General features: G+C 40.5%; 1 protein-coding gene across 2 annotated transcripts in view; it reads left to right on the forward strand.

The window, feature by feature from the left end:
- Positions 1 to 6,086, forward strand: part of STAM (signal transducing adaptor molecule) — a 78,881-nt gene extending 72,795 nt beyond the window's left edge. For both annotated transcript variants that reach the window (XM_074946023.1, XM_074946024.1), the window contains one exon: positions 773 to 6,086. In XM_074946023.1, coding sequence (XP_074802124.1) covers positions 773 to 995 — 223 coding nt within the window. In that variant the 3' untranslated portion in view covers positions 996 to 6,086. The remainder of the gene's footprint in view (positions 1 to 772) is intronic.
- The last annotated feature ends 6,450 nt before the right edge of the window (positions 6,087 to 12,536 follow it).

Below are 12,536 nucleotides of genomic sequence, written 5' to 3' on the forward strand. Positions count from 1 at the left end.
ACATGCAAGGCAGCTTCATGCACGTGTCCTGCTGCTCTGACTGGTTTCTAGTACTTTCTAAAACATGAAGTATGATGAGTGCCATTAAGGATGATTGCCCTTCCTTTGCTTCAAACACCTTGCCATGTTGGCAGGTACTGATCATATTGGAAAAGGGTTACGTAGATTTCGCAGACTCAGCGAAGCTTGTATGTTTACCCAGATACAAGGGCATTGGGAGTGGGTCTCTGTAGAGAAAGTATCTAGGGAGCCGCCTATAAGGTCAAAAGTTTCAGCTGGACTTGAAGTTAATTTAAGAAAAGGATGAATTTTTGGCTTTCTGCAGTGACTTTGTTTTAAAGTAGGTGGGGAAAGATGTCTGCCGTGAGTTATTTTAAAGTATTCATTTTTCCTTACTTAAATTACTTATTATTAGAAGATGTGATGTGAAAAATATATATGTTGGTAAAGCTTTTGCATTCTTTGCATAATGTATATTACCAGTTACAATATGTAACTTTTTGTTAACAGAATAGAAATAGGACTTGAATCATGTGTTATATACAGTTGAAAATAAAAGCATAGATTTATAATCCAGAGTTAAATTTATGAATATGAAGCTTGGGGGTGTGGCACATCTTCAAGATTTTCTTTGAAATTGAGCCCAGGAGAGGTGCTTTTCATGCATATATATATATAATACATCTAAAAAAAACTTGCATTAATTTTGCAGTCCTATTGACTTGTTTCCTACCTTCTTTCTTATACAACTTTTCATTTCCCTTTCTCTCAGTGCAATGGTCAGCTCTGTTCCTGGAAACACATATTCCAACCAGGCTTCAATGTACAGTCCACCTCCTGCTGCTGTTGATGTTGCTGCTTACCAGAATGCTGGAACTAATGTGTCCCAGGTGCCAAATTATAACTTAGCATCTTCAACCCTGCCTCCACCAGCAGGCAGTCAACAACCACCGCCACCACAACCACATACTTACTCCCAGAAGGCACTACTATAGGACCCAGAACTTCTGATTCCTAATCTCCTCTCACCTCTGCTAAATGCAGTTGACAACGTTATAAGCTTCTTCCTTTAATCTCTTAAACATTGTTTATCCTCAGTTTAATAGGAATCTACCCTGGTGAACAGGTTCAATGATTCAATTTGCACTGACTTTTTAGGATTTTTTTTAATTTTGCAGAGGAACAAAAATATTTAGGACACTTAATTCATTTTAAAAGGCCTAAAATTGGTACAAGATTATTTATGTCTGGTAAAATTGGCTAGTCTGTGAAAACTCAATTTGCAAACTTTTGTGGCATAAACGTTATGTACATAATAGTGTGTGATTGCAATAGTGGCCATTTGAAATAGCGCTGGTGATCATGTGAATATATTTAACACACTGTTAAAATATTTTACATTACTATTTTATTTTAATCATGAACAGATGACCATGTTTCATAGTTGTACCTAGTTTTGTGAAGGATGTGATATCCTTTTGCAATGCAGGAAAAGGCTTAAATCTGCATTTCATTGTTAATATTTATGTGCTAAGGTCTACATGTTAATTTCCAAACGTAACTACATCTAGGTGTCATTCATTGTGAATTGAACTTAAGTATATCATGGCTTCCTGTAGTCTGCAGATACTATTAGCTGGCATTATCTACCAAAGTAAATTAGTTAACCTTTTAAATGGTCTGGCGAGGTCACAGCAAATGATGATTCTGTTTTAGAATAATAACTATTTAAAACACCTATTTACAGGCTGCTAAACATATCATGGGACCATGAAACTGATCAGAATCTTACAACTTATTGTTTAAAGCCTATAATGATGTACTTTTCCATACTAGCGTTGTATAACTAGGGTTCTGACCTGTATTGTGTGTTTATTGGTGAAGATTACACCAAAGACAGAGAAACTGAGTTTGGATGGGAATGAATGGAATTTTTAAACTGGAAGAAAAACATGAATACACTACATTAGTCATGACTCTTGTAATTATTTAGCTCACACATGAAGAACTGTGGACAGATATAGTCACTTGGCTGAGCAAACCTTTACATTTTTATTTTAACTCTTGTGGCCCTGCTTAGCAAAATTGTTCTGTGTACTATTATTACACAAAACACTTCAGCCTTAATCCAATATCTCTTCTTAATTTCCTGATTTTTAGTTGTCTAATGCCTTGTTGTTTTTTTAATACCTTCTCTAGTATGAATAGTTTCTCATTTCACTTTCTCAAAACTCTTCATAATTTGGTTAAAATTTTAGATCATTTTACATTCTGTTCTGTAGTGATGTGAACTTACACAGGTTGTCCTGTCTCTCACTCTTTGGGGCATGAAACTCTCTGTATGCCACTCATAAACTCAGTGAAAGGGTAACAGTAACTGAATGAATCATTTTAGAGTGGTCTAATCAATGCATCTTATACAAAAGAATGTTTCTTTTGATTTGTATTCTATTTCTGTTGTTGCACGCTAGCATCCCGTTTGCCTTTTTTTTTAATTCAGCCCATTTTGTAAAGGTAGCTTTACAGATCTCTCAGTATAAAACCCACATTCTGGTTTTGTTTAGCATACATGCCATAATTGGTCAATTTAATATTTATTTTCCATTTTAATGTATTGCTTCTTATGTTTCATTCTTGTACATGTGTTATTGCTCAGTCACCTTGACTATCCAATACTTTCTGAATCTGTTTGCAGTGTTTATAGTTATTTGCCATGTCTTTAGGTTTGCTATCATTCGCAAACATTGGTCGATATTTTGCCTGTGAATGCTGTCAACCAAATAGATTGCATAAATACTAAACAATATGGTTGCAAACCCCAACATATTGCATTGCAGCATAGTGGTATTCTTTTCAGCTAGTGAAACTACTATCTTTTGCTATTTCTTATATTTTCTCTCCAACAATCTGATTATCCCCATAAGTCATGACTTCTTAGTATAGCCAGTTACATTTGTGGGATTTAAGGGGGAACATAAAACAATGTCTTGGAATCTTTTGTACCTTAAAGTGGTTTATGTCTTGATGAAGGCATGCAACTAGGATTATGGGCTATCCTCTGTGTGTATTGGATAATTTATTCCAAAAGGAGAGAAATGACTTTGATGGAGAAGAGTAGAATTGCTACACAAACAAAAAACCCCTTCTAATTCGTGTTTCCTTAGGCCCTGATTCAGGAATATACTTAAGTAAGCCTATGCCTAACTTTAACCATGAAGATAGTTCCACTGACTTCAGTGGAACTACTCATTTGCTTAAAGTTAGGCACATGCTTAAGTACATTCCCAAATAAAGGCCTAAGGCTTTTGTAACTACTAAGCATCAGTGGAATTCTGTATGGCCTAGCAAAACTCGATTTTTATTATGCCTCTTGCTAATAACTGATACTATTCTATTTTCATAAAATCTGTAAGCACATCTGGCATCTTTTGTCTTTTTTCTCTTCTCAATTTAAATTTGGCCATTTTTCTCTAAGATTGAAGATTCTCTGAAATCGTCTGTTTTGCATTAGAATTTTCAGACATTGGAAAATCTAGACAAATCTATTCTGAAAACTTTTAGTGCAAGTCTGTGTTTTGTTCTTTGTATTTACTGAGCATTTAAAATCTATTATGTGCATCTTAGATGGTCCCATCTTCCACCTTATGTATCATGCATATTTATTCACTTTTAAGGTTTAAAACTAAAATAGCTTCTGGCCAAGTGTGCACTTTGTCCCCTCCAGGTGCAAAACTGTTTCCAAAATGGGATCTTTCAGATCTGTCACTCTAAACTCTACCAGTGTCTCCTCCTTGACTGCTAAGTTCCTATCTTTCTCCATTTCTTTTACTGTTAACATCATTGTCCTTATCTAAGTTTTGTAATGACAAGTTTTGTGAACAACTTAGAATCATATATTTTGTCCTAAATTGCAGCACAGATTGTGGTGTAGAACTGCGGTACATTAGATGACTGATTCAGCAGGATCAATGTCATTCTTTACCAACATTCCTATTGCCTCATGCCCCTTTTCATGTCACTTGCCAGTATTCTTAAGTAAAATTCTAAGCTTTTCACTTGCCTGTCAAACTTAGTAATATCCGTAAACATTTCCTATTAAGAATAACTGGTACACTTCCAGCTCAGACCTCTTTACAAACATGATTGTCTGTTAAGCTCACATCACACTTCTTATGTTTACCACTACTTCTTGCTTCTCTCCACAGTGTCCTAAATTGGTTATATTTTCTCTTCCTCAGGATAGACTTTTCAGTGATAGCTAATATCTGTAACATGTTGGACACCTTTATTACACTAACTCTCTTATTCAACCTCCTTTCCTTTCCTACAAATTACTTGGCCACTGCCCTTCAGTTCAAACTACTTCTCGCTAGTTATTTTTAATGTATTCCGCCTGTGAATCCCACTGCTGATACTTTGTTGCTGTCAATCCTTCAGAGTCCTAAACCTGCCTTGTACTATATGGAGAGCAGTTTCACATTTCTTGGTTTGTCTTCCTGTGTGAAATGTGAATGAAAAGAGTGTATCTCTCTACAGTTTCTCTAACAAAAAGTTAAAGCTGAGATTTTAAATGCCAACAAGTCAGGCTGTTCAAAAGTTTGTTTCCTTCAAAAATACTATCTACCATATTACACTATAGAAAGCTCATTCTTTGAATGTCTTGATTTCTTTGCGTGTAAATTCTGAATGTAGTACGAAAGTGTTTTTAAAAAAATCTTTCTGTATCCATGAAGGACTAGAAAAACTGTTATCTGACTTTAGATAGGGTGTTGTAGTGCTTTGCTTTCTGTGACCAACAGGCGCAAGTTCTCCTAAATGATTTCTGTTCACTTAATTTTATAGACATTTTGTCCATGTCTATCAGTTCAATGCATATAGGCACAACAAAGATAGCAAGTATTATTGTAAAGCATCCCAAGGAAATTTGGTTTTTCCAGAGACGAAAACTAAGGTGCAGTCCAAACTGAAAAGATTGCTACATTGATGTTCTGGAGGAGACTGCTACCAGAGTTTGCCACCATCTAGCTTTAGGATTGGAAAAATGTGTGCCCTGGCCATACTTGCTATTGGTGCCTCTGTATATAAGTCTTTAGTGGTTCCAGCTGGAATATGCCTACTGTAGCACTGTACATTATTAATATAGTGTACTTAAGCCCAAAAAAAGTAGAAAGGAGGCTTAGAAGACAACAATATAAGGATCACTGAATGTTTTTCGAAAGCCTTACAGCAGTGCACTGTCTTCCACAACATAGTTTCTTTGTGGCTATTACCTTTGATTTCTGAAACGAAAATGAGTTTGGGTCATCAGAACTTCAGAGAATTCTATCTGTAATTGCAAATATTGAAACTTGTGTGCAAAATAGAGAACTCTGCTTCTAATGAGAGCTATCTTTGATTATCTGACTGAGGTTGACCCATGGGTCTCAGATTTCATCCAGGTGGTAGGAACGTTGATTTTAGGCTGGAGAGCTGATATCTTATTCTCCAGCCTAAAATCAATGGTCCTACCACAATGTTGAAAGAAAAACTGGGTTTCTTTAAGTTCGTTCACTTGACTCTTAACTACTTTCACTTGGCTTTCAAAGATTTCTGTGTAATCTTCACTTATATCGCTTTTAACCTCCTTCCCCAGTCTGCTGGGTTTTACAGGCAGATGGGCAATAACAATATGTGTTACAGCAGCTGCCTGGCTTCAGTGTGGTACTTACCTTCAGCGAAAGCAGCATGTATCCATTTTTAGGAGCAGAGAAGGAAAATGTCTCCTTTAAGTTTTTCTTGAGTTTTATTTCACCCTAAGTTTTTTTTTTCCACCTCATGCTAATTTTGCTATGAATAGCAACAGGCAGAATCATTTTTTCTTTTGTTCAGTCTTCATACAACTGACCAACTTCACAACAGAGTTGTCCCTATTGCCCCTGTTTCAACTATTAAAAATACTGGTCACTTCAATACGTATATTATAAAGTACAATGTCCACAGTCTGACACCTAAAAAAGGCCTTGATATGAAAAACACAGAAAATTGTTTTAAAAAATTCATTCATATCTTATATTAGGCTCTCTTTGTGTCTGAGAAACATTCAACTGGCTGGATTCGGAATATATATATATATATATATATATATATATATATATATATATATATATGCTGCAGGTCCAAAGCTCATTTTCTTCCTGATGCCTCAGCCTGAAGGTGGCAGGAGATTTCTTTTCTATTCCTCTCTCCTGCATGTACTTCTGGAAAGCTGAATAATTTGTCTCTCATAGAAAAGAGAATGTTAAAGTCTGTCTTGGTTTTAATAGAGTATATGCGGTAGTCAAGTACTCTTTTATTTTTGAAATTCCATTTAATGTTGGCATATGTACATGGATTCCACTGTTGTAGAAGAGTGTAATTTAGTAAATAACACTATTTGTAAAAACTGTTAATTGTTTTTGGTATGAATGTAGAATATTAAATTCGAAGCATTTAGTACATTATGTTGCAAAGTTATTTTATGCATTTCATAGTATAAAATGATCAAGAAAGGAAATACTTTGAAATGAACTAGAGGTCTTGTGGACACACGCTAACTTAAATTTCCAAACTCAATTTTTTGCATATTGCATATAGGGAAAAATAGTATTGTTACACTACATTTTTCAGCTGTGATCAAATTCCCTGAGTTAAAATCCAAGTAACTAATTGTATGCTGTTACCATATTTCAAGTATGTTGCATACTATTTGTTTTCTGTAAGGCATACAGTATAAATATTTTGTGGTGATAAAGTGCAAATGAAAGCGACTGTATTTCTGGACATTCTGTTCATACGCTACACATCAGTTTACAAGTCAATAACCAATACTACTCACAGTTTAACAATCAAAAATGTTTTCTTGCCTTTATTCATGTGAAACTGTTTTTTAAAAGGAAGAAAATGTCTGGGAATACAGGAGTGATTGTTTGGTAACAATGTTCATAGCAAGCAAAATGTGATAGGAATATGATTTTCTGCTTTTTGCGTCTAGGTCACTGGAGGGTTGTATGTCTACACTATGTTTTCTTGCCAAACTTTTCTCACTGTTAGTACTCTCAAGTCAGCTTCACCTTCTGGTAGCAATGGTCAGAGCTTTTATAGATATGGCTTCAGGCACTATTTGTGTTTCCTAAACATAATCTAATCCTGCTCAGAGCAGGTCCACATAATACAATACTTAAAATGCTTCAGGGGGCCAGTGCATTGTCTACCATAGCACTCCCACCGCTGCTGCCAAAGTAGTAAATTTATTATTAGATAAATGCCTACTGTGGAAAAGGCTATTTTGATTCCAGCCTAGGATGGCAGTGGCCCACAGTAATTCACAATTTAGAGGCTGTGCGTTCTATGTGAAATGAGTTTGTCAGTCGAATTCCTAGTGGACAAGTGTCTACATTGTCACAGTTGATGTTAATTGGGACCCCTCTTGGAAGTCTCAGCAGAGATACTAAATTTTGGAAGGGATACTAAACTTCATGCTTTCAGGGCTTAAGCCAATCTAACTGTTGGAGATTGGGGAGACCTAATGTGGGCAACATCCTGCATTTGCCTACTATAGGTCTCATACACCTTTCCTCTGAACATCAGTAAGTGGTCACTGTTGGAGACGGGATGGGCTAGATGGACCTCGGGTCTGATCCAGTCTGGTGATTCTTTTGTTCCTATGAATTTAATTGACATGAAGAGTGAATACAAGTCCACCCAGTTCAGGGATGAAACATGTTGGAAGGTCTCTGGAGAAGGAGGAAGAGGTTTATTATACAGCACAACATGTGATAGTGTGTATATTTTGTTCATTTTTATATACAGAGAACATTTCAACTAAGTTCTATGTAGGAAGCGTGGTTTGAATAGCATTAAATGAAAGTGTATTCCACATCTTTTAGAGTCTAAAGAAGATCTGCCAGTGAGAGTCTGCAGTCTTCGGGTAAAATCTATATCAATCTCTGCTTAAAGAAAAAGAGCAGCAAAGTATAAAATAACACAAATCATAGTAAAGTCAGTTGCTTTCTCATTTGAAAGGGGCACTGTATGTTCTAAAAGAATAAGTGAAGTGTGGAGTGTCAAGAACTCTTGTTTTAACTGTGGTTGTGCTACTGACATACTTATTGGCCTTATGCAAGTCATTTAATCTCTCTGAGCTCTGGATGGAGGATATTGTTCCTCCAACTACTTTTGTCTTCAGTGATTGATGAACTGGCTTGTAGGCCACTCCTCCCTCAACTGCGTCTTCACTGGTCACCTTTGTTTCTTCTTCAAGTGATATCCCTCTGGGAGCTCCACTTATAGGTGCGGCAGCACCCCCCGCACATGGGATCAGAGATCTTCATCAGCAGTGCCCGTTGGACTGCACATGTACACCTCCCCCATCCTGTGCTGTAAGCAGGACATATATAAAGTGCTGTGCAGGCCAACTGCCCCCAGTTCCTTCTCTACCACCTTTGGTCTGGGATGAATCCGCAGCAGAGTCTGCTTCTCCTGTTCCCTCAGTAGATAATGCCTTACCTGTTAGTTGTAGTGTAGTTAGTATTTTCTTCTTCTCCTTCTCCTTTCTTCTATTTAAAAACAATTTTTTTTGTTGTTTTTAACTTCACCTTTTTAAAGTTATTCATAGCTTAGGTTTCTGTTTTTCTGCTTCCCGCGGTTCCTAACTGGGAAGCTTTTTTCCTCACCCTTATGCACAGATCCCCTGGGTTTAAGAGGTGCATCTCTTCTGGGGCCGCCTTCCCAGTAACTGCCAGCCAGCAGCAGTGTATTTGCTCTCTGGGAGAGGGACACATCCCACAAGTGTTCTCGCTGCCACGACCTGATGGCCAGAGTCAGAAAGGATTGGGACATTTGATTAAAACTTCTCATGGAGAAATGAATTCAACTTGCATCGGACCCAGGCTCAGACTCTCCCTGTGAGGCCCTCATGCACTGCCAGGTCAACTGCCGATCCTCACTCTCCATGTCCCTCAAAGAGAAAGTAGTCTCTCTTTCACTCAGATGAAAAGAAATGGGCTCCCTCCTTACACTTTGAGGCACAGCCCACCAGAACGCCATCCCTTGCAAAGTCAGTTATCTTGACATCATCTGACAGGGAACACAGCTCCAGGGCCCGTCCGGGTACCTCCAGTACCAAGACAAAGAAACGGTCTTAAGACCGTAACCTGGCAGACCCACAGCCGTCGGCACCATCTCTCAGCTCTGGAGATCAAAACAGGCTGACTTCAGGAGCTACAGCACCAGCAAAACTGCCAGCACCATTGTCCTTTTTGACACCGAGGAAGCCCTTGGCACCATTGAAAGCATTGGCACTGGCCAAGTCATCGGCACCAGCCAACTCTCTGGCTCCATCTACTGACTCTGCAGAGAAAACGTATCCCTCTTTCGGCACCGAGTTGTACACTGGCACCGATTATGTGTTTTCCCCCTCTTCAAGATTTCAGATACCCTAAAGACCTGCTGTTATCTGATGCTGCTGAGTCACCTCTACTTCAACGTGACCTCTCTCCCCAACCCCCCCGATTCCTCCCTCCTCTCCAAACTCACGACACTCCTCCCTTTGTCTCCTGAGGACGGCACCTCCCTTCCGCAGCGATGAGGAATCATAGAATCATAGAATATCAGGGTTGGAAGGGACCTCAGGAGGTCATCTAGTCCAACCCCCTGCTCAAAGCAGGACCAATCCCCAATTAAATCATCCCAGCCAGGGCTTTGTCAAGCCTGACCTTAAAAACTTCTAAGGAAGGAGATTCTACCACCTCCCTAGGTAACGCATTCCAGTGTTTCACCACCCTCCTAGTGAAAAAGTTTTTCCTAATATCCAACCTAAACCTCCCCCACTGCAACTTGAGACCATTACTCCTTGTCCTGTCATCTTCTACCACTGAGAATAGTCTAGAACCATCCTCTTTGGAACCACCTCTCAGGTAGTTGAAAGCAGCTATCAGATCCCCCCTCATTCTTCTCTTCTGCAGACTAAACAATCCCACTTCCCTCAGCCTCTTCTCATAAGTCATGTGTTCCAGACCCCTAATCATTTTTGTTGCCCTCCGCTGGACTCTCTCCAATTTATCCACATCCTTCTTGTAGTGTGGGGCCCAAAACTGGACACAGTACTCCAGATGAGGCCTCACCAATGTCGAATAGAGGGGAACGATCACGTCCCTCGATCTGCTCGCTATGCCCCTACTTATACATCCCAAAATGCCATTGGCCTTCTTGGCAACAAGGGCACACTGTTGACTCATATCCAGCTTCTCGTCCACTGTAACCCCTAGGTCCTTTTCCGCAGAACTGCTGCCTAGCCATTCGGTCCCTAGTCTGTAGCTGTGCATTGGGTTCTTCCGTCCTAAGTGCAGGACCCTGCACTTATCCTTATTGAACCTCATCAGGTTTCTTTTGGCCCAATCCTCCAATTTGTCTAGGTCCCTCTGTATCCTATCTCTGCCCTCCAACGTATCTACCACTCCTCCCAGTTTAGTATCATCCGCAAATTTGCTGAGAGTGCAGTCCACACCATCCTCCAGATCATTTATGAAGATATTGAACAAAACCGGCCCCAGGACCGACCCCTGGGGCACTCCACTTGACACCGGCTGCCAACTAGACATGGAGCCATTGATCACTACCCGTTGAGCCCGACAATCTAGCCAACTTTCTACCCACCTTATAGTACATTCATCCAGCCCATACTTCTTTAACTTGCTGACAAGAATACTGTGGGAGACCGTGTCAAAAGCTTTGCTAAAGTCAAGAAACAATACATCCACTGCTTTCCCTTCATCCACAGAATCAGTAATCTCATCATAGAAGGCGATTAGATTAGTCAGGTGAATCCCTTGGTGAATCCATGCTGACTGTTCCTGATCACTTTACTCTCGTGTAAGTGCTTCAGGATTGATTCCTTGAGGACCTGCTCCATGATTTTTCCGGGGACTGAGGTGAGGCTGACCGGCCTGTAGTTCCCAGGATCCTCCTTCTTCCCTTTTTTAAAGATTGGCACTACATTAGCCTTTTTCCAGTCATCTGGGACTTCCCCCGTTTGCCACGAGTTTTCAAAGATAATGGCAATGGCTCTGCAATCACATCCGCCAATTCCTTTAGCACTCTCGGATGCAACTCGTCTGGCCCCATGGACTTGTGCACGTCCAGCTTTTCTAAATAGTCCCTAACCACCTCTTTCTCCACAGAGGGCTGGCCATCTACTCCCCATGTTGCGATGCCCAGCACAGCAGTCTGGGAGCTGTCCTTGTTAGTGAAGACAGAGGCAAAAAAAGCATTGAGCACATTAGCTTTTTCCACATCCTCTGTCACTAGGTTGCCTCCCTCATTCAGTAAGGGGCCCACACTTTCCTTGGCTTTCTTCTTGTTGCCAACACACCTGAAGAAACCCTTCTTGTTACTCTTGACATCTCTTGCTAGCTGCAGCTCCAGGTGCGATTTGGCCCTCCTGATTTCATTCCTACATGCCCGAGCAATATTTTTATACTCTTCCCTGGTCATATGTCCAACCTTCCACTTCTTGTGAGCTTCTTTTTTATGTTTAAGATCTGCTAGGATTTCACCATTAAGCCAAGCTGGTCGCCTGCCATATTTACTATTCTTTCGACTCATCGGGATGGTTTGTCCCTGTAACCTCAACAGGGATTCCTTGAAATACAGCCAGCTCTCCTGGACTCCTTTCCCCTTCATGTTAGTCCCCCAGGGGATCCTACCCATCCGCTCCCTGAGGGAGTCGAAGTCTGCTTTCCTGAAGTCCAGGGTCCGTATCCTGCTGCTTACCTTTCTTCCCTGTGTCAGGATCCTGAACTCGACCATCTCATGGTCACTGCCTCCCAGGTTCCCATCCACTTTTGCTTCCCCCACTAATTCTTCCCTGTTTGTGAGCAGCAGGTCAAGAAAAGCTCCCCCCCTAGTTGGCTCGTCTAGCACTTGCACCAGGAAATTGTCCCCTACGCTTTCCAAAAACTTCCTGGTTTGTCTATGCACCGCTGTATTGCTCTCCCAGCAAATATCAGGAAAATTAAAGTCACCCATGAGAACCAGGGCGTGCGATCTAGTAGCTTCTGCGAGTTGCCGGAAGAAAGCCTCATCCACCTCATCCCCCTGGTCCGGTGGTCTATAGCAGACTCCCACCACTACATCACTCTTATTACTCACACTTCTAAACTTAATCCAGAGACACTCAGGTTTTTCTGCAGTTTCGTACCGGAGCTCTGAGCAGTCATACTGCTCCCTTACATACAGTGCAACTCCCCCACCTTTTCTGCCCTGCCTGTCCTTCCTGAACAGTTTATAACCATCCATGACAGTACTCCAGTCATGTGAGTTATCCCACCAAGTCTCTGTTATTCCAATCACGTCATAATTCCCTGACATCACCAGGACCTCCAGTTCTCCCTGCTTGTTTCCAAGGCTTTGTGCATTCGTATATAAGCACTTGAGAGAACCTGCTGATCGCCCCTCATTCTCAGTATGAGGCAGGAGCCCTCCCATCACAGACGTTCCTGCCTGTGCTTCCTCCCGGTATC

This window comes from Natator depressus, chromosome 2 (genome assembly GCF_965152275.1).
Source record: "Natator depressus isolate rNatDep1 chromosome 2, rNatDep2.hap1, whole genome shotgun sequence".
In the NCBI taxonomy this organism is placed as follows: Eukaryota; Metazoa; Chordata; order Testudines; family Cheloniidae; genus Natator; species Natator depressus.